At 34.9% G+C, this 23,450-nt stretch overlaps 1 protein-coding gene across 14 annotated transcripts in view; it reads left to right on the forward strand.

Annotated features, from left to right (window-relative positions):
* The window catches only part of N4BP2 (NEDD4 binding protein 2), a 131,955-nt gene that overhangs the window by 38,637 nt on the left and 69,868 nt on the right, over positions 1–23,450 (forward strand). For 13 of the 14 annotated variants that reach the window (XM_077136654.1, XM_077136651.1, XM_077136659.1 and 10 more), the window contains 6 exons: positions 3,168–3,256; positions 7,757–7,833; positions 13,479–13,631; positions 14,567–16,959; positions 17,546–17,631; positions 18,259–18,304. In XM_077136654.1, coding sequence (XP_076992769.1) covers positions 3,168–3,256; positions 7,757–7,833; positions 13,479–13,631; positions 14,567–16,959; positions 17,546–17,631; positions 18,259–18,304 — 2,844 coding nt within the window. Of the gene's footprint in view, positions 1–3,167; positions 3,257–7,756; positions 7,834–13,478; positions 13,632–14,566; positions 16,960–17,545; positions 17,636–18,258; positions 18,305–23,450 lie in introns of all 14 variants that reach the window. The other variant, XM_077136664.1, reaches the window with a different exon arrangement.

Raw genomic sequence — 23,450 nt, forward strand, 5'->3', positions numbered from 1 at the left:
TCTTATGGAGGTTATTGTGAGAGTAAAAATGGCACTCCTGAAACTAAGTCTGTAGGGAGATCATAGGTAAAACCTTGATTTCCTTATTATTACTATCTATTTATTGAAGATGGTTTTATCATTAAATGTTTAATTATTTGCATAGCTGCCATGGTTTCTGATGAGAAATTAGCATTTATTCTTAATGAGGCACCTTTGTCTGTGACATGTTGCTCTTCTCTTGTGGCTTTCAGAATTCTCTATTTTTGACATTCAACAGTTTGATTGTAATATACCATGGTAGAGATCCTATTTGGGCCTGTTTGGAGGTTGTCGAGCATCCTGGATGTGTATATTCATGCCTTTCATTAACTTTGGGAAGTTTTCAGCCATTATTTCTTTGAATAGTCTCTCTGCCCCTTTCTCTGTTTCTTTCCCTGGAACTCCCATTGTGCGTATGGTGGGCCACTCAGTGGTATCCCCCCAGGTTCCTCAGTCTCTGTTCCTTTTTTTACATTCTTCTTTCTGCTTCTCAGATTGAATGATTTAAATTGTCTTATTTTCAAGTTCACTAATTCTTTCCTCTACCAGCTTCAATCTGCTGTTGAATCCCTCAGGGGAATTTTAAATTTGTGTTACTGTGGTCCATAGCCCTGCTTGGTTCTTTTTCAAAATTTCCATCCCTCTATTAATTAATATTCTCTCTGTGTTCATCTCTCATTTTCCTGATTTCCTTTAGTTCTTTGTCCATGTTTTCCTTTAGCTCTTTGAGCATATTTAATACCATTTTTTAAAGTCTTTGTTTGGAATATTCTGGGTCTGGTCCTCCTCACTGATGGTTTCTAATGCTGTAGTCCTGTCTTTTGGGTCACTGCTTCCTTTTTCTTTGTATGTTTTATAATCTTTTGTTGAAACTTGGACATTTTGATAGTTTTATGTATTAGCACTGGAATTTAGACTCTGACGCATCTGTCCCTTAAACTTGTAAGCAGTTATTAATATGACAGTGCTTTCCTTGAATGCTTTTTTCAGCATTCCAAAAAAAAAAAAAAAAAAGTGGGGTGGGGGGACCACTTGTCCCAGTCTTATTGACCTGTGTAGTTAAACCATACAAAGAGTTGAGAATAGCTCCAGGCTAAAGTGTAGGAGCATCCCTCATCCTTTCTACATGTCTTGTCTTGGACATTGGGCATGTATGTTTGGCCCTAGGAATTCCTTTGTTTACATGAATACGGATGTCCCTGTACCTTAAGAAACTGGACACTGCACTGTATATCCTACAGCCAGCAATCCCTTAGCCAGGTGGCACAATTTAACTGCTTTCCCAGTGTTCTGTAGGAAAGCTCTGTTACTGCCTTTCACATTCAGGGCAATTCTGGGAAAGTGAGTCCTTGGGCCACCACCAGACAGACATGCATGCTTCCAGTATGGACATGTGGTTTACTCTACTCACTCCAGAACTGGGGCCAGGGTTCTGCACTGGGAGCACAGGCTTGTCTGTGCTGAGCAGGTGAGGGAGGAAAGAAAGGCTAGCTGGGGGCAGGGGGTGGGGAGGGTGCTTCAGGAGATCCTCCTGCTTTTAAAGAGTCTTTTTCTTGATTCAACTGCAGTCCTTTAACTGTTTTCTAGAGGTTTGAGAAAGATGTTTCTGCCAGTTCTTACTGCTTGGCAAAGCTTCTGTGGGGAAATGGAGCCCTGAAGCTTCTCACTCTGTCATCTTTTTCAGGGTGGAGCCCTCTGATCAATTTTTAATTGGGTAATTTTTCTTTTTTTAAAAAATTTAGTTGTAAGAGAAAAGAAAGAACTTTAAACATTTCCACATAATTTCATTGGGAAACTTATTTGTTGTGGTAGGGCTTTAGCATCCTGAATGGACTAATTTCTTGGGGAAAAGGTAGATATATAAGAAAATCCTTTGCAATAAAAATATATCATAATGTTTCTTTTTGCCTATGACATACATACTTTATTTAACCCCTAGTTCCTTTTTTTGTAATTGTGAAAAATGACAAATACAAAAAAGCAATGCATTTCAAAGCACACTGCAACAATTAGTAATAGAACAGATTTCAGAGTTTGGTATGGGTTACAGTTCCACAATTTTAGGTTTTTCCTTCTAGCTGCTCCAAGACACTGGAGACTAAAAGAAATATCAATATAATGATTTCACAGTCAAACTCATTTGTTAAATCCTATCTCCTCTGTTGTAACTCTCCTCCTTTGATCCTTCTCCCATCCCAGTCTTTGGGGATATTTGGGTTATAACGAGAAAATGTGATTTAACGTAATGGTGTATTTATTTCAAATCTGTTACTTTTTTTGGTGTTTGTCTTTATGTCTTTTTTAATTAATTTTTTTTATTATTTTTTATGTTTATTAGTTTATTTCCTTTACAAGAAATATATTTTTTCTTTTTTGTGAAAAAATAACATATATACAAAAAAGCAACAAGTTCCAAAGCACATTGCAACAATTAGTTGTAGAACAGATTTCGGAGTTTGGTATCATTTACAATTCCACCATTTTTAAAGTTATGGGTCATAATTCCACCATTTTAAAAGTTTTAAAATAAACTTTATTTTGGAATAATAATTTCAGATTTCTAGAAAAGTTGGAAAGATAGTGCAGAGAGTTTCTATGTACCCTTTACCTAGTTTCCCCTGATGCTAACATCTTATATAACTATCGTGAATTTGTCATAACTGAAATTAACATTTGGTACATTTCTACTAATTATACTCCAAAGTTTATTTGGAGTGTACCAATATTTCCACTGATTTCCTTTACTGTTCTAATATCTAATCCACAATACCATGCTGCTTGGATTTCCCACATGGCAGGTGAGCATTCTACCTGAACCACCTGTTCACCCATGAAATCATTTTAATGATCGCTTTCTTCTCATTTTATGCTGTTTATGCATATAACACACGTATGAAACTTAGATCAGATTGATTTTATTTAATAATTTTTCTGATTTTTGCATACATTTAGTGTTATTTATTATAAAAAATTTACTTGTATTTTAAGTTTAAATATATTAGAAAGTGATATTTGAAAGTAAAATAGTGACTAAAATTAGCATATCTGTGATTTTCAAATTATGAGAGCAAGATTTTGAAAAAAATCAAGGTACTACTGACTGTTGTTATTAAAATCTTTTTTTTAATTTTGTTTTTATTTTTCAGCAAAAGAAGCATTTGAGAAGAAGGTGTCTCCTATAATAATAGATAATACAAACCTACAGGCATGGGAAATGAAGCCATATGTTGCTTTGGTTTGTACCATGAGTTGTCATAAATCTATGGTCATGGGTTTGGAATGATTGGGGGATGTTATGTACACAAATGAATCTTAGGCAAACAGTGCTTAGACTGTCTGTAACTGAGCTTTCTTTGGTCCTCAGCAAAATGAGAAAAATAGAACAATATAGCTGAGTTTTGCCATAAAGTTAAATTTTCTCAATTTTCAAATTCTGAGAATTTTTTTAGGTGTATTTTATGAAAAGGTAGTAGATTAAAGTATAATTTTATGTTTATGATAAAATTATATATATATTACATATATATATAACATTTTTTCCTTAATTCCCTTAATTGACAGAATAAACACTGACTGGTCCTTTATTGTTTCCCTTATTTCTTTTAAATTTTGAGAAATTCAAAATTCTGTAAACTGACAGTTTTTCAAGTTTGCCAGATTCCTTTTAATCTCATGCATTTTCCCTTTGCCCTTTGCCTCCTTCTCTCTACTTAAAAATTTTTTTCTCTCTACTTTTTTTACGTGGCTTACATTTACTTGTTCTTTTTTGTGTAGCTTTGATGTCACTTCTTTCAGGAAGTTAGTCCTCATTAACTTTACTAAGAGGCTGCATTAAGTACTCTTTCTACTTTCATGGCACCCTAGCTTACTCCTTTCATAACATGAACCAGACCGTTTATTACTAGGCCAGGCCTCAGCTAACTTTTTCTATATTGGGTAGCTACTGAATATTTTAGGCTTTGCCGGCCACATTCAGTCTCTGTTACACCAGGTTGGATTTGGTTTTAGGCAGTCTATCTGTTCTTGAGGGTAGGGCTATGTTTTTTTATTGAAGATGCAATGCTTGACAACATAGTAACCATATATTTGGAGAACATTTATTCATTGAGTAAATTGCTAAATGAAGCTTTTGTGAATATGGGGTATCTTTTTGACTTAGGATTGACACATGCCTGGCACATAGGAGTTCAATTAATGCTTCTTTAGTGAATAAATGTTGTGCTTCCTCTTGTATATCCTTAACACATTTAGCCTCTGTGCCTTCTTTATTCTGCCTTGTGTACTTGTTCTGTTTTGAAGGTGTGATTCTTTACCTTTCTGAAAATAATTCTGTGTCCTTTGAAAATAAATGGGATTTCCTTCTGGGCAGGGAGAGAGTGGTGGAAATGAAGACTTGATTTTAGTGCATTGGGAGCTGAAATTAGATTTGCTTTCTGGTCTTAGGAGTTCCTAGTTTCTGGGTGGTATATTCACCACGGGTACATCCTTTTTTGCCCTGTAACTTTACGTGACTTATCTTTTGGTCTTCCTTAGCTTCCTGCTGTCATATCAGAAAGTTCTTTAACACTTTGTTTTCCTAGGCAGGAAATAAGGAAGGTCTCACATGCTGTGTGACTGATTTTCATTTAGACTTCAAGCTTCTATACTGTTTACCTTTCTCTTTTTTCTTATGTCATAATTGTGTTTTAATTTCTCAGCTGCTGAAACAAATACCATACAATAGGTTGGCTTAAACACTGGGAATTAATTGGCTCATGGTTTTGAGGATATGAGAAGTCCAAAATTGAGGCATCAATTAGGCTTTTGTTGCTGAAAGACTGGTGTTCTTGAACTTGTTGCCAGGAATCCTTGGTCTTTGACTTTTCTGTCACGTGGCAATGCACATGGCTGCCTCTCCTGGATTCTGTCGGACCTTCACTGTGCGTGTAAAGGACTCGAGTAATCTGGATTAAAACCCAGTCTGATTCATTGGAGTCGTGCTTTAATGGTAGTGGCATCTTGGAGAGATCTTATTTACGAGGTGCACACCGCTAGAATGCAGACCATGACCAGGAACATGGCCATCACAAATTGCCAGTATAAACCTGTATTTTTCCAGCACTGATTTGTTGGCTCTCCCAACTCTATTGAGATGTATAAAGGACTCCTGCTTATCAATTTTCTTTATGAATAAATAGATATAGGAATATCTTTTGTGTGTGTTTGTGGGTTACTTTTCACTTCTGTTTGATAGCAAGATGAGAGCTGTGGGAATGTGGAACAAATTGATGATAGCAGACTTGATTGTCATTTACAAAAGTAGTTAAGCTGTGAGTTGGGGATAAATATGGGTCAATTATTTACTCTTAGTAGCCATTGGCAAAACTTACTTGCTTATTTTTGGGGGTGGTGGTGGTCCATGGGTGGGGAATTGAACCCAAGTCTCCCACATGGCAGGTGAGTATTCTACTATTGAACTATCTGTGCACCTCTATTTACTTTTAAAAATATTTTTTTTCCTTGTGTACCATCATTACAGCTCTGCATAAATCAGCCAGAATACTCTCAAATATTATATTATTCAGATTTGTCTGTTGATATGGGATCTTACAGAATCTTTTCAATTCATATTCTCTCTTTCTATTTGTGTGTACGTATGTATGTGTGCTTAAAAATTAGTTTGATCCTAAGCACTACAAGACACTCCTTTATGTAATTAGAGATACCTGGGCTGGTACAGGGCCCTGAAAAGGTTGTCTGAAGTTTGTTGCTAAGGTGTAAAGATGGAAGTGAGCAGCCTTTTTATAGAACATTATGTCACTTCCTAGCTTGGTGTCTGGGTTGACTTTTAGACTTTTCTGTCAGTAATTTCAGAACATGACAATGATTCTTTATGGCATCTTGCCATAAAACTGAGGGGGGCGTAATATGAGATGATGTCAGACACATAATAAGGGTTGAGGAGATGTGGGGCAGATTATGTAGGCGCTTATAGGTCACTGTAAAGACATTTGGTTTTTCTGTGAGTGATGTAGAAGGTTTTTAGCAGAGTGCTGACATGATCCGAGAATTAACCTGATCATTGTCGTTCAGTCTTGAGAATAGACTTATTGGGGTAAAGGTGGAAGCAGGGAGACCAGTTAGAGGAATGTAGTGGTAGTTAAGGTGGAAGAAGATCATGTGGCTTAGACCAACATGATAGTAAGAAGTGGACCAATTCTAATATATTTTGAAAGTACAGCCAAATGAATTTCTTGTTGGATTGATGTGGGTATAAAAGAAATAGAGGATTCAAGAATAACATCAAAGTTGGTTTTTGGCCTGTGCAACTGGAGGTTGTCATCAACTGAGGTGGAGAAGAATTCAGGTAGAATAGGATTGGGTGGGAGTAGGATAATCCATATCAGAAGTTCAGATTTGAATATGTTAATAGTCTTGACATATTTTGATGTTGAATAGGTAGTTGGATATATAAGTTAGGAGTTTATGAGATCAGGGATAAAGACTATTATTGGTGATAATAGGAGTCATCAGCAGAGGGATGATATTTAAAGCCAAGGACATATCAAGGAAGTGAGTATGAATCAAGTGTGGAGGACCAAGAACTAAGCCAGGGGCGTTCTATTGTGACTGAGAAACTGCAAGGAGGCAGTGGTGGGCTATGTCAAATACTGTTGATGAGTCAAGGAAGACAGGACTAGGATTAACCATACCATTTCTTAATGTGGAAGTAATTCATGGTTGATGTCTAGTTTCAACAAAGTAGTCAGTTGTAGTGGGTTTAAGAGAGACTAGAAAGAGGTTTATTTGAGACAGTGAGTATAGGTATTTATTTTGGGGTATTTTACTGCAAAGGGGAGTAGGGTAATGGGGACTTGGCTGGTAAGGGGAAGTGGAATCAAGAGTAAGATGGGAGACCTATGTGGGACATGACTCCCAGGGATAAGAATTGTGGGACTTAATTATCTTTGAGAAAGAGAGAGGAGGTGGATCTAGCATGTAAGTGTAGGGCTTGGCTTTTAGGTTATAGCCACATTAAAGCATTGAAAAATATAATTAACTATTATGTAAAATTGTGTCATACATGTGTATGATGAAAATTCAAATCGCAAAAAAGAATGGCTAAATTCCTACTCCTAAAAATAGATGATTTTAATAGTTTTTTTCAAAATCTTTTTGAAATTTTCTATGCATGTACAAATATGTAGGCAACCCTATTTTACCCTTTTGAAAATTCTGATCATTCTTTCTTTTCTTTTTGCATGGGCAGGCACCGGGAATCGAACCCGGGTCTCTGGCATGGCAGGCGAGAACTCTGCCTGCTGAGCCACCATGGCTGGCCCTGTGTCATTCTTTCTTAACAACTTATTTTAAGGGCCCTCTCTCATTAACACATAAATAGAATTTTAAAAATTACTATGTGATATTTTTGTTGTATTGTACCTTTATTTATTTAGTCATTTCTGTATTATTAGCAGCTGAGTTGTTTGCATTTTATTGCTATGACAAATAATGGTGAACTGGATATCTTGGTATATACATCTTTACACTTTTATATAATTATTTATCAGTAGGATGCATTTCTAAAAGTTAGTTGCTAGATCAAAGAGGTTTTGTATTTTACCGATTTAATGCACCCATTAGGATTAGGTACTCTTTTAGATACTTTCAGTTTTAATCTGTGAATTTGGAAACAATGAATTTAATTTCATGGAAATAATTATTTTAAAATGTTTTTGTCTTTTTTTGTATGTAGTCTCAAAAACATAAATATAAAGTCCTTTTCCGGGAACCAGATACATGGTGGAAGTTCAAACCAAAGGAACTTGCAAGGTAAAACTTGGAGAATTTCTGACGTGTTTTTTAATTTCATGATAATGGTAGAAATTAGAAATTTCTTCTATTTTTTTCCCTTATAAATGATGATTGCAACATTGCCATTTACAAATGATAAATTTTATATCTGTAGACTTTTTTCTTTTTTTTAAGTTTTATCAAAAGTTTGTATCTTTTGTTTCTAAAATTGATGTAATTAACAGTTAAAAAATTCCAAATGTCTTATATAGTCAGTACTTTATTAATGATACATTGTTAAAATCTGAAACTAAAGAAGACCCTAGGGTTTGGCATACCCTGAGTCATGTGCTCGTATGAGAGACAAATAATGGTAGCTGTCTAGTGACTCTGAAAAACTGGAAGGAGTTGGAAGGTAGAGATAGAAAAGGTAGCAAATGTCCAACTCCAGGTGTCTTACTTGCCCTGCCCCTTCCCCCGTCACCCCCTGCCGCAATTCCCAACCTCAACACCAAGGTTATGTTTTTTATTTGATTGGCTTGACTTGAATAAAAGTATTACTCAGTATGTGGACATATAATATATTTTTTGCTTTGTGCTCTGTATTCGCTAAGAAATAGTTCTAACTTAATTCTGGTAAGAGTATTTCTTCCTGATAATTTTTTTTCCCTCTGCTTGACATCTTTTTTTTTAATAACAGCTTTATTGAGATATAATTTTCATAGCATACAATTCACCCTCTTAAAGTATGCCATTCGGAGGCTTTTAGTATATTCATAGAATTGTGCAACTCTCACCATAATCAGTTTTAGAACATTTTCATCACTCCAAAAAGGAATTCCATGCCCATTAGCAGTCATTCCTCATTTCTCCACAATATCATCCTCCCTCACTCCCCACCAGCCCTGGACAGCCACTAATCTACTTCCTGTCTCTGTGGATTTGCCTATTCTGGACACTTCGTATAAACATAGAATATGTGGTCTTTTGTGTCTGGCTTCTTTCACTAGTACCATGTTTTCAAGGTTCATTTATGTTGTACTTCTTTTTATTGCTGAATAATATTCCATTGTATGGATATAACACATTTTGTTTTTCTGTTTATTAGCAATTGGATTGTTTCTTTTTTGGGGTATCATGAATAATGGTGCTGTGCACATTCATGTACAGGTTTTTGTGTGGACGTAGTTTTCATTTCTGTTGGGTTTGTACCTGAGGGGATAGCTGGGTCATATGATAACTCTGTGATTAATTTTTGAGAAACTGTCAGACTGATTTCCAGAGTGGCTGAACTATTTTGCAATCTTATCAGCAGTGCTTCAATTTCTTGACTCCCTTAATAACACTTACTATCTGTCTTTTTTCCTGTACTTTCTTTTATGATAGCTACTGGTGGGTGTGAAGTGGTATTTCATGTTTTTTTTAACGGTATTTATTGTGAAATATATACAGTTAAGTGATAAATTTCAGGTACAGTTTGACAAGTAGTTATAGTGTATATTTCTAAGTATAGTATGGGTTACAGTTCCACAATTTCATTTTCCTGATAATTTTGACATTTCAGTACTATTTAAAAGGCAACCTAATTTTAGTATCTTCACAATGTTGTGCAACCCTCACCACAATCTCATGCCAGAACGTTTCTATTACCTCAAAAAGAAAGTCCATACTTGTTAGCAGTCACTCCCAATTCCTACCTACCCTTTCCCCTTCCCTTGATAGCCACCAGTCTACTTTCTGTCCCTGTGGATTTTCCTGTTTTGGACATTGCATGTAATAGAATCATGCAATATATGGCCTTTTGTGTCTGGCTTCTTTCATTTAGCAGAATGTTTTCAAGGTTCATTCGTGTTAGTATGTATCAGTACTATATTCCTTTGTTTATTATCCTTTTTTATACGTTTGCAGATTTAGTTTTCTAATATTCTGTTTAGGACTTTTGTGTCTGTATAAGTGAGTGAGATTGATCTATAATTTTTCTTTTCTTGTCTTGCCTTGTCTGGCTTTGGTATCATGGTTTTCGTAGTTTAATAAAATTAATTGGGAAGTGTCTTTTCTTTTTCTGTTTTCTGAGTTTGTTAGTTTGAATGCTTAATAAAATTTAATTAAATAACATTCTGGATCTGATGTGTTCTTTGTGAGAAGATTTCAGTTGAGGTTTTGTTCATTACTTCTAGGTTTTTAAATTTATTAAGACTTTATTAAAGCATTTATAGTATTCTCTTACTTTTGAAATCTCTGTAATATCTGTAGTCAGGTTCACCTTTTCAGTCTGAATATGCTTACTTCTTTTTATCTTGATTATTCTTATCAGACATAAGAATTTTTATTAGCCTTTTCAAATAAACAATTCTTGGCTTTATTGATCTTGTCTTTTGTAAGGGTTTTTTTTATATTTAATTCTGTTCTGCTTCTATTTATTCTACTTTCTTTGCTTTATAAAATTTTATTTTTCTTTATTCTGTTATGTTTTAAAAATGTTCTTTATTTGAAAGTTTAGGTCATTTATTTTCAGTCATCTGTTCCAAAATGAGCATTTGATGCTGTATATTTCTATCAAAATACTCTACTTTAGTTGCTCTAGAATTTTAATGTATAAAACTTTCTTTTTGTTATCATTTAGTGTTTCCTAATTTGTATTATGATTAATTTTATTATTTAACTCTTTGGTAGTTTAGAATTACTTTTTTAAAATTTCTGAACAGATGAATTTTTTTAACTGCTTTAGTCACACACCATACAGTTCATCCCAAATGTACAATCACATAGTTAGGCATTCACCACCACAATCTATATGAGAACATTTCCATTTCTTCTGCAGAGAGAGGAGAGAAGAGAAAAACGATAACGACAACCACAGCAAGAATCCCATACCCCTCCCTTATATCCCCTCTTACTGACATTTAGCTTTGTTATATTGCCTTTGTTACAGTTAACGAAAGAACACTACAATGTTACTGTTAACCGTAGACCCTAATTTGCATTAATTTGAACAGATGAATTTTTAAATTTAACTTTTTAAAAAACTAATTTTCACCTTAGCAGTTTTGGTCAGATTGTATAGTTTGTGGAGTATTAATTCTGGTAATTTAAAAGACTCGTTTCATTGTTAATTTTTTAAAAATGTTTTTGTGTTTGCTTGATAAGATTATATACTGGTTACAATGTATTAATATGCTCATTAATTCATGCTTTTTAATTCTCTTGCTCACATCTCCTATATTTTTACTAATTTTTTTTATCTGCCTCATGGATCAGTATTTAAAAGAGGGCTGGTGAAGTCTCCCACTTTGAGAGAGGTGTGTTGAAATCTCCCTCTATTATGTTGAATATGTCAGTTTCTTCTTGTCATTCTGCCTATTTTTGCATTATATATTCTGAGGGTTTTTTTTTAAGGGTATACAACTTTAGGATTGTTATAACACTCTGAATTTAATCTTTTTCTTTTGAAGTGATTTTCTTTTATCTTTAATAATCAATTTTTGTCTTAAAAGTCTAATTTGTCTAATATTAATAGAATTGTAACAGCTTTCTTTTAGTTAGTATTTGAGTTTTATATGTTTTTCCCTACTTTTACTTACAATCTTTCAATATCCTTATGCTTAAGTGTATTTCCTATAACCAGCATATGGCAGGGTTTAAAAAATCTGGTATTTCAATATTTGGCTTTTACATGATAAGCTTGGTTATTTTAGAGTTATTTTGGTTATTCATATAATTAGTCTTGTTTCTTAGTGTCTCATTCTGCGTGCTTTCTATTTATCTTACCTTTTCTGCAATTTTTTTCCTCCTGTAATATCTTTGTTTTTTTTCTCTTATAATTTATTTTGTTTTATTATTATTATTATTTGGTTCATCCAATCTACACTTTCTTATTCAATTTTTACCTTTTCTACTGATTTGAAAATTACACTCTTTTTATTCTTTTAGGTTACCTCATAACTTTTATCATGCAAACTTTAAAGCTAAAGTTAATCTGTTTCTTAGCCTTCCTCCTCACAAATACAAGACCTTTGAACATTTTAACCATGACATTTACCTTTGATATTTACATGTTATTGTTGTCCAGATTATACTAACAGTGCTTGTTTTCCTTTACTTATGTAGTTATTACTTTGTGCTTCATTTTTTCATGTATCACAGACCTTCCATCTGGAAATTTTCCTCTGCATGATGTTCATCTTGAGAATTTTCTTTACAGTGAAAGCCTGCTTAATGGCAAATTCTCCCTCTTTTTTATAAATTGAAAATCCTTTTATTAGCCTCATTCTTGTAAGATTTTTTAGCTGGCTCTGTAGTCTAGATTGAGTTATAAACTATAGCATTTCATTCCAACTTCCATTATTACTGTTGTCAAATCAGCTGTCGTCTGATTGTTAGGTCCTTTTAGGTAGCTCTTAAAAGTTTGCTTTTAATATCTTTTTGTTTTTGATGAATGCCAATTTTGGTATGATTCTAGTTTCAGATTTATTTTTATCTTGTTTGGGTTTTGTTGCTCTTCTTAAATCACGGGATTGGTGTCTTTCATCAATTCTTGAAATTTTCAACCATTCTTCTTTAAAATGCCTCTGTCCCATACACTCCTTTCTCTTTCTGGGGCTTGGATTAAGCACCTACTAGACGTTGTCACTCTGTCCTCTGTGTCTTTGTCTCTTAACCTCACTTTCATATTTTCTGTCTCTTTGCTTCTCTGTGATCTGAAACCAGATAAGATGGAAGTAGGTAAATATGAAAGCCAGATTTTCCCAAGTGGCAAATGCTAATTTTAATACTGGGATCCAGATTCTAAACCTTGGATCCAAATTGTGGTAGAAGAGTTGCAATTGAGATGTTTCCATTAGCACAGTACCTTTGAGGGACTGAAGGGGGCTAAAGCATACCATCTGTCTCCCGGCAGATACAAATTCAAATGCTGTGTGAAAGAAAGCATCCCTAATTAAGGCCTAAGGATTGCTGTATATTAGTTTCAACCAACTATGAACTCATAAACAAAATCACACAAAGAAATAAGCCACCATGAGTGAAAGCACAAATAACAAATCTCATATTTGGATACCAAGAGACTTAAAATTCTAGAGAGTTTTTTCCTTTAAACTTAAATGCTTTGAAAAGGATATTTACTTTAATTCACTGAGGATATAGTTTTATATCTCTGAGAACTATCCAAAATATATACTCTGTCATACTGGCAAAAGTGAAAGCTTCTGTAGTGTGATTTTTTTACTCATTAGTTAATAATTAAAGGGGCGGCCATGGTGGCTCTGCAGGCAGAATTCTCGCCTGCCATGCCAGAGGCCCGGGTTCAATTCCCGGTGCCTGCCCATGTAAAAAAAAAAAAAAAAAAAAATTAAAGCCTTGAAATGATATTCATAGTCTAATGAGATTTTTGCAGAGCTTGAGAATAACTGATTGTAAAGATTTTTTGAGTCTGTTTTTTTTCCGAATTGATAAAGGGTTATATGGAATGAAAAGATTTTATGATATGACTAAGAAAATGGTAATTTAAGAAGCTTGAATAAAATGAAAACTTAAGTCAAATAGTACATATTGTGCCATAATAAACCAGGTTTGGTATTTTTATCCATTGCTTTTTTTGACATTATATGCTCTGATCTTTTTTTTTTTTTTTTTTTTAACTTAGTTACCAATATTCCTTCTACTGTTTTCTCTCTTGGAATTTTCAGGCGTAATATTCATGGAGTAAGCAAAGAAAAAATAACAAGAATGTTGGAAAACTATCAGCGTTTTGTTTCAGTGCCAATGATCATGGGCTCTTCAGTTCAAGAGAAAGCTGAACGTATTGAGTTTTGTGCATCTTCTTATGGCAGATTTACCAGGTAGGTTAAAATATGTGTAAAGAATTTCAGTTTGAAATATGGTTAAGAGAAAACACACGATAATTTTTGAGCTTGTGAAATCACTGCTAATTAAGTTTAAAAATAAGATAATTCTTTTTTATAAGTGAGGATTTGGGGATAGTTTTACCTGGAATGGGATGTGTATGGTTAGCAAGAGAAATGAAAGTTTATATGAGAAATGACCTAGGAGTTTTCTCACTATCCTCAGGATTTTGTGAGACCTTGATTATACCATGAATATTCCTGCCTTCTTTTTCTAATTTCATCTGCTCTTCTAGTATTTCCTTTATTTCCTTAGGCATCAGCAAAAAATACTTTTAAAAACTTGGTATCATAAAAATTAATCATTAATGGTACACTCTATACTGAGTTATACAAGTCATAGCCTTCTGTAAGTTTGCAATCCAGCATCATGCTGATTCTTGTTAAATATTTGGGACACATAAGCAATTGAATAAATGAGTAAAGAAGAATATAAAAATATATAGAGGTTTGGAGCTCATATTTTATGACGCTAAGGGATGGAGAGGTTCTGTTAAAAAGGAGTTGAAAATGCAGAAGAGGAGGAGGTGATGTCCTCTCCTGGGGAAAAGACTTAGATCTTTAACTTTGACATTTAATGCATTTTAAGCACCTAACCTGAAAATATTATGTTTACTATTAAATTTGTAAAAATTGAGAGCTGTTTATATGCCAAACATTGTGCTGGGGTTTCAGCAAGGGGATGTGGTTATTATAGATTAGGGAAGGATCAAGAGTAGGTTTTATAATTTTTGTCCAGTTTATTTCTGGATATTTTAGAATAAGTAAATGGTTATGTACCCCTATCTTTCAGTTAAATGCTTCTTTAAATCATGATATTAATGTCAACATTAAGAAATTTCCTTATGATATTTTAAAAAAAAATCTTTCAGCCCAAAAGACAATGAAGATATTACCTCTAAAAAGGAAGAAAACGTTTTATCCTCATCTTTGAAACGCCTAGAGTTAACTGAAGAGAAGAAACTCAAAGTGATTAATGAAACTATGTCACCCGAGAATATTGCTTATCTTTGTAATGCAGATTTAAACAAAGGAGAAAATGAAATAGCTGATATGAATCATAGCATTCAGAGTGCTTTCATTCAGGAAGCTCCAGAAATGTATTTTTCTGACTCTGAAAGCAAAGTACAAGTAACAGACAAAAGTGAAAAAGAAGAGCAAGTAGAAATGGCTTCTGAAAAAGAGTGCAGCAAAACTGATGCATATAGTTCTGTAGAGAGAGTATCACCAAATTTTTGCTATGGTGAAAATAATCAAGAATACTGCGGTCTCACAAAGACTATGTCTGTTCAAGATGAAAAATCTTTATCTGGTGAAATGTTGGAAGAAAGAGCAACTGTAAAGAAAAAAGCCTTTAGGAAACAAAAAAGCAGATCAACTTTGGGAAAGTTCCCGAGACAGGAGCTATCAAATTTTGTTGGTGACTGGCCAGTTGATAAGACTATTGGTCAGAGGACAAAAAGGAACCGAAAAATGGAAAAAACTGCATCTATACAAAGTGACAAGAAGTATGATCCCCTTCATTTACACAGAGTATTAGATAATAGCGTATCTGTGAATATAGATAGTATGCAGCAACAAGGATGTCCACATGGAAGTATAGAGGATGGCAGGAAGTCACATTGTGAAGATACTTTAGAATTCCTCAATAGCTGTAAATATGGTACTTATGAAAATACTGAAAAAAATACATCAAACTCATTCAGCATTGTGGGCGACTGGCCTTCATCTGATTGTTTAGCTCAGAGAGAGCGCAGATCAAGAATGCCAAAGGCTGGATTAAATGAACCAGACCTAGAAGTTGGGACTAATAACAGTATGAAGGAAATATCCTTTCACACAACACATGAGGCCTGTTGGGACACAAGCCCTGAAGAACCAAAGACATTGGACAGCTCAACTCTAGGTTGTTCTGAAATGCTACCCAATGAAATGCCTCATGATGATAAGTCTTGTCGGAGTACAAACATTCATGGACAAGATGCAGTATCTCTTACTTTTACCAAAAGTGCTATTTCTAGGGTAGTAGAACCACAAATTATAACTGAATTTCCAGAGGATAAATCTACAAGAGTCTCTGAAACAGGAGTAGGCATGTGTACCCAGACTGAACCACAGGATTTTGCTCTCTTATGGAAAGTAGAAAAGAATAAAATTACTGTTTCGGATTCTGTCAGATTATTAACAGGAAGATTAGATGGATTTAAACCCAAAGCTTTCAATATTAACACCAAATCAGAGGCTCAAGAAGCAATTCCATATAGGGTAATGTATGATAAAAGCACATATGTTGAAGAAAGTGACCTTACCAGTGCTGATGAATCTGAAAGTCTTAATATTCTATGTAAATTATTTGGATCCTTTTCATCAGAAGCCCTGAAAGACCTATATGAGCGGTGTAACAAAGATATTATTTGGGCCACAAGCCTGTTGTTGGATTCTGAAACTAAGTTATGTGAGGATACTGAATCTGAGAATTTCCAAAAATCATATGCTGAATCGCAAATTTTGCCAAGTTCTCAAAGTTTGAATTTGAAGGAAATTATTAGTCAAAGAGAGACTTCAGAGGATTCTAGTTCTCCTGTTCCAGAATTTAGCCAGGTGCTTGGTATCAGTAATAAAGACCCACAGCCTGTCTGTGATGCGGTAAATGGAAATTTAGAGCAAGCAGGAATAAGAGCTATAACTCCTGAAAGACCTGGGTTAATAACAAGTGTATTTCCTAATGCTACTGTAGAGCTCAAGAATACTAATGAACCACTTCCTAATAGTCAGGCAGAGCTTTCAGGTTTGTACAGCATGAAGCAGTCTTTCCCAGGTACTCTAAAAGCTGCCACCCCTACAGACCTGAGTGAAATGGAGAAGAATCTAGTCACCACAGAAATTGGTGACAATATACATTCTTCTGTGAATGTGTCTGATATTTTGAACTCTGTTTTGAGTACTTCAGATCTTGAATCAAATGAAGAAATTCATTTTACTGACCCTTTTGAAGTAAAGAAAAATGAAAATCTTCCAAAGGATTATGCAAAATTTCATATAAATACAGAAGAATTTATGGATGAAGATGAACAGGAAATGGAGAAAATTCTAATGGCAGGGAGTAGTTTGTCAGCAGGAGTTAGTGAAGAATATAAAACTGACATGCTGAATCCTACACCAGTGATGGCCAAATCTCTGACCATAGACTGTCTGGAATTGGCATTACCCCCTGAACTGGCTTTTCAGCTCAATGAATTATTTGGCCCTGTTGGTGTCGATTCAGGTAAGGAAAAAGTAAATTACTTACATGTGTATCTTAGTGTGACTAGAATTTAGAAGTCCTCTTTGGATTATAAAATTCTTTCTTCAGTTAACTGAAATGTAAAAGTAATTTGTGATGGCTAACTTCCCATAACACATTGTTTTTAGAGAATTTTAAAAATATAGTTTTGAAGAAAAAGAGAATATTGATATGGAGTTTGTATGCATTCCATACATATATTGAAAGTTTTTCTGTTTTTCTGTCATACTTATGCAGATGAACCTTTTTGAATACTTTGGTGCTACTCCAGATGCACTTAAGGCAAGAATAATGTCTCAGAACACACCTATTGAAAAATCTTGACTAATGGAAATGAATAAATTAAGTTTATTTTTTTATGCAGCTTTGTATAATTACACCAGCCAGAAACATGAAAACAAGCATAGTAACATAAACAAAAATATTCCAAGAGATTTAGTAACTAGAAACATTTGTTAGTGATTAATAATACAAATTAGTTTTATGATACGTAAGGTAGTTTGAGTATATTTACTGCAAACGCGTAATGAGTAATGATTTTCTTTTCTTTTCTTTTCCCCCTCACAAGGATCTCTAACAGTTGAGGATTGTGTGGTTCATATAGATCTGAATCTGGCTAAAGTGATTCATGAGAAATGGAAGGAATCTGTAATGGTTGGTAGGCTTCTTTTTTATAAAGAGCTCCTTTTGTGTCCATTTTGTCACCTTTACTTTTCAATATAATCTACCATATTATATGAAAGGATTCTATTGAATTTTGATTTTGAGAGAGAATGAATTTTTACTGATTTTTTTCTCTTTCCAGTATTTTCGATTATTTCCTGATTGGCCAAATATGTAATTATTGATAAAACTCAATGGGATTGTATATTTAATTTAATTAATTAATTAATTATTGCTAGGACAGGCACCGGGACTCGAACCCGGGTCTCTGGCATGGCAGGCGAAAACTCTGCCTGCTAAGCCGCTGTGGCCCACCCTGTTTATTTATTTATTTTTTTAAAATTCAAAAGCTGTGAGTTTTTGCTCCATAAGTTAATGACTGCAGTGCTGATGGATTAAATTTCAAAAATGGTTTTTTAAAAAAATGTGGCAGAAGAGCTCTATAAGTGGAAAAATTATATGAATGTATCATATATTGCAATTTTATTTATTTGGTTTTATATTTACTTAAAGTAATTTAAAATACACAGTGGAAATGATTTCTAGAAGAAAATATAATGTAATCTTATTACTAATGTGCACCTCTCTGCCAATCCCCTGCCCTGCATTTGGGTTTAGGAACGACAAAGACAAGAAGAAGTCTCCTGTGGCAAGCATATCCAAGGTAAAGCACATTTTCACTTCTCTTGTTCTTGTCATCTTGTGGAAACTTGGTGGGTGTGTATAAATTTTAACTCATTCAAATATACTTCCACAAAATATATTGTCCAAGAATTTTTTATTTTTAATTAAAAGCACTTTAAAAATGTTGAAATTTAATATTGATATAACCTAAAGTATATAAAAAAATAAAGGAACCCATACCAAACTCTGAAATATGTTCTACAACTAATTATGGTGCTGTGCTTTGAAATGTATTGATTTTTTTTGCATATATGTTATTTTTCACAAAAAAGAAAGAAAAAGTCGATTGTGATGATAAAAAAAAATATGTATTCCTTCTAGCCTCCCATATTCTGGAGCAGCTAGAAGGAAAAATGTGAGAGGATTGTATGGTAGCCCATGACAAACTCTGAGGTCTTTAAACTACTTTGAAGAGTTGAAGTAATTTAAGAGTGCATTACTGTTGAAGAGTGCTTTGAAAACTATTGCTTTTTTATTTTTTTGCTTTGTAAATATGTTATATTATACAATTAAAAAGTTAAAAAAATATATATATAAAGGAGGTAAAAAGTCCCTATAATATGTTTAATTTTCATTAGTGCTATGGAACACCCAGGATGTCCTCTAATACATATAGTCAAGCTGTTTCCTGTTAACATTTTTTTCTGCTTGAAAGAAAAGTGTTTGTTACAGATCAATAAGTTATGTGTCTGATATAGAGAATTGTTGAAATATTACTTGGTTGTTAAAGTTTGTATTGACACTAATGTCATTAAAGCATAAAAATCAGCCTGTTGTCAGAAGGTATGAACAAACCAGTAAGAACTGGCAGAATCATCGTTCTCAAGTTCTGGAAAACAGTTAAAGGACTGCGGTAACAGGCAAGCACTGAATCAAGAAAAAGGCTACTTAAAAGTAGTAGGATCTTGTGGTCCCCTATCTGGCTTTTCACTGTCTTGGTATGGTGCCAACCCCCACTCTCAATGTGGAACTCTGATCCCAGTTCCTAGGTAGCAGAATAACTATCCTACACACAGTAGGAGCATGTAGTATTGGTCTCGTAGTGGCCTAAGAGACTTGCTGCCATAAAACTTTCCATGCATGTGAAAGGCAGCCCATGGAACTCCCCAACTGAACTCTGTAGCAGAGCTGTCAAATTGTGCTTCCTGAGACAAGGGATTGCTGGCTCTAGGGCAATACAGTGAAGTGCCTGATACTGTGAGGAAACTGTTTCCTAGAGAAAAGGGAGCATTTGGAACCGTGTAGATGGGGTATTTCCTACAGCCACATGTGCATGCCAAAGACAAGACTCATATGCAGAAAGGAAAAAGGGAGGCCCCAATGCTTTGTCCTGGACCTGGTCTTTAAATTCATTGCATTGACAAGTCCTGAAGGAGAGCACTTGCACAGGTCCATCTGTGAAGATGGGTGAAGTGTTTTCTTCCTTTCTTTCCTCTTTTTTCTGTTTTGTGAGCTCCTGGCAATCCAGAAAAGCTGTGTCATAATCCTAACTGGATAAAAGCTTAAGGAACAGTTTGCCTCATTCTAAATTCCAGTGATAACACTGTAAACAATCAAAATATTCAAGTTTCAATGGGACCAAGATGGTGGCTTAGTGAGGTGTAGGATTTAGTTTGTCCTCCAGAGCAGCTAGTAAATAGCCAGGAATGGTATAGAGCAACTTCTGGAGCCACGTCAGTGACTGGACACACAGCGTACTCTAGTCTGGACAAGCTGGACCAGTTACGAGCCCATCCAGAACTGTGAGATCCCCAACTGCAGTGGCCAGGACCCTCCCCCACAGGCTGTTTCCCAGAGGGGAAAGGAAAGAGACTTTACCAGCAGCAGGGGCTGAGTGCAACCAAGCTCCAATTGTGGAATTAATTAACAAATTCTGACTACTAAAAATAGGCCCCCACCTCAGCTAAACTTCAAGTAAAAGTGGAGGTTGCTGCTTTTTGCCCTGGTGCAGAGGGGGCAGGGCTGACGGAAAAAAGAAAAAAACAAAACAGAACAGTTTTTTTAGATTTGAAATAATCTGGGCCCTGAAGGAAAGGAGAGGACACGTAGGACCTGGAGATACACAGAGCAATTTACCAACTTAAGCTCTTAGCAAACTGGAGGAATGGGGGTCCTGCTCTGAAAGGATTTTTTTTTCTTTTTTGTGGCTGTGTTTCTATGGCTTGGCTACTCTTTAGATACAGGTGCAGGACTTCTCAGGCTCCAAGTACCCCAGGCATGGGCATAATTGAGCTTGTTTGAGTGTTTGTCTGGAGCGTGTGCCTTCCCTAGGAGAGGGGTGGGGTCCAGCTCAGGTGGATTCCCTCCCTCAAGGAATTCAGACCCTAGGGTCTGGAAAAGTGAAGTGATTAAAACCAGCCTTCAACCTCTCTGTCTCAACCACACCCCCAGCAGGGAGAGTCTGCTGAAGTTAAAGGCACTACCTCACCTTATGCTGGTGGGACCCACAGGCAGAAAGGTGCCACATACTGGGCAGGATAGGAAAAATACGGAGACCAGAGGCTTCATAGGAAAGCTTTCAATCTGCTGGGTCTCACCCTCAGGAAAAACTGATGCAGGTGACTCTTTCCTTCTGACAGGAGGCCAGTTTGGTCTGGGAAAATCTGGCTGGGGTCTATAATACCTAAATAGACTCTCCTAAGGAGGAAAAAAGGCACCATACAAGTATGGCAAGAAACAAGAAAATAAGAACTGAAAAATTCTGATCTGTTAAACAAACCTAAGCTAGAGGTCCAGAATAAGCTGAACTGAGTGTCAAAGAACAGATAAACAACAAAGTCATCCAGCAAGAAAATCCTAGGTAAAAGAAGTGAGAACAGTCTCCAGAATAAACTAAGGTAATTAAATGCCTAGACACCAGCAAAAAATAACGAATCATACTAGGAAAACTGAAGATATGGCCCAAAGGAACAAACCAACAATTCAAATGAGATACAGGAATTGAAACAATTAATTCATAATGTCTGAAAAGACGTGGAAAACCTCATCAAAAATCAATTCAGTGAATTGAGGGAGGATATAAAGAAGGCAAGGAGTGAAAAAAAAGAAGAAATTGAAACTTTGAAAGAAAAATCACAGAACTTATGGGAATGAAAGGCGCAGTAGAAGATGAAAAAAACAATGGAAGGCTACAATGTTAGATTTCAAGAGGCAGAAGATAGGATTAGTGAACTGGAGGATGAGACATCTGAAATGGCCAGAGCGCCAGAAAATTCACAAAAATGTGGAGACTCAACAATACACTCTTAAACAAACAGTGGGTCAAGGAGGAAATTACAAGAGAAATCAGTAAATATCTCAAGGCAAATGAAAATGAAAACACAACATATTAAAATCTATGGGATGTGACAAAGGCAGTGCTATTAGGGAAATTTATTGCCCTAAATGCCTATATCAAAAAAGAAGAAAGGGCAAAAATCAAGGAATTAACTGTTCATTTGGAAGAACTAGAGAAGGAATAGCAAACTAACCCCAACGCAAGCAAAAGCAAAGAAATCATGAAGATTAGAGCAGAAATAAATGAAATTGAGAGCATGAAAACAGTCGAGAAAATCAACAAAACCAGAAGTTGGTTCTATGAGAAAATCAATAAGATTGATGGATCCTTAATGAAGTTGACAAAAAGAAGAGGAGAGAGATTGCAAATAACTAGAATCAGAAAGGGAAGAGGAGACATAACTACTAACCCCGCAGAAATAAAGGAAGTAATGAGAGGATACTATGAACAACTTTATGCTAATATGCAAATAAACTAGACAATGTTGATGAAATGGACAACTTGCTAGAAAGGCATCAACAACCAACATTGACTTGAGAAGAAATAGATGACCTCAACAAATCAATCACAAGTAAAGAAATTGAACTAGTCATTAAGAAGCTCCCAAAAGAGAGAAGTCCATGACCAGACAGCTTCACATGTGAATTCTATCAAACATTCAAGAAAGACTTAGTACCAATCCTGCTCAAACTCTTCAAAAAAATTGAAGAGGAGGGAAGGCTACCTAACTCATTCTGTAAAGCCAACAGCACCTGCATACCAAAGCCAAGGATACTACAAGAAAAGAAAACTACAGACCAATCTCTCTAATGAATATAGATGCAAAAATCCTCAACAAAATTCTTGCAAATCAAATCCAACAGCACATTGAAAGAATTATACACCATGACCAAGTAGGCTTCATCTATTTGAATCCTATATTCAGGTATGCAGGTATGCAAGAATGGTTTAATATAAAATGAATTAATGTAATATATCATATCAACAAATCAAAGCAGAAAAATCACATGATCATCTTGATTGATGCAGAAAAGGCATTTGACAAAATTCAACATCCTTTCTTGTTGAAAACACTTCAAAGGATTGGAATAGAAGGGAACTTCCTCAATATGATACCGGGAATATATGAAAAACCCACAGCTAACATCATCCTCAATGGGGAAAAGCTGAACACTTTCCCCCTAAGATCAGGAACAAGACAAGATTGTCCACTATTACCATTGTTATTCAACATCGTGTTGGAGGTTCTAGCCAGAGCAATTAGACAAGAAAAAGAAATACAAGGCATCAAAATTGGAAAGGAAGAAGTAAAACTCTCACTGTTTGCAGATAATATGATACTATATGTCGAAAACCCCGAAAAATCAGCAGCAGAACTACTAGAGCTAATAAATGAGTACAGCAGAAGTGGCAGGTTAGAAGATCAACACTTAAAAATCTGTTGTGTTTCTATACACTAGTAATGAACAATCTGAGGGGGAAATCAAGAAAAAAATTCCATTTACAATTGCAACCAAAAGAATAAAATATTTAGGAATAAATTTAACTAAAGATACAAAAGCCCTATATAAAGAAAACTACAAGAAATTATAAACGAAATCACAGAAGACCTAAATAAATGGAAGGACATACCATGTTTGTGGATTGGAAGACTAAATATAGTTAAGATGTCAATTCTACTTAAATTGATTTACAGATTCAATGCAATACGAATTAAAATCCCAACACCTTACTTTTCAGAAATAGAAAAACCAATAACCAAATTTATCTGAAGGGCAGGGTGCCCCAAAGAGCTACAAATATTCTGAGAAAGAAAAAACGTCAGAGGTCTCACGCCACCTTACTTTAA

This window comes from Tamandua tetradactyla, chromosome 19 (assembly GCF_023851605.1).
Source record: "Tamandua tetradactyla isolate mTamTet1 chromosome 19, mTamTet1.pri, whole genome shotgun sequence".
In the NCBI taxonomy this organism is placed as follows: domain Eukaryota; kingdom Metazoa; phylum Chordata; class Mammalia; order Pilosa; family Myrmecophagidae; genus Tamandua; species Tamandua tetradactyla.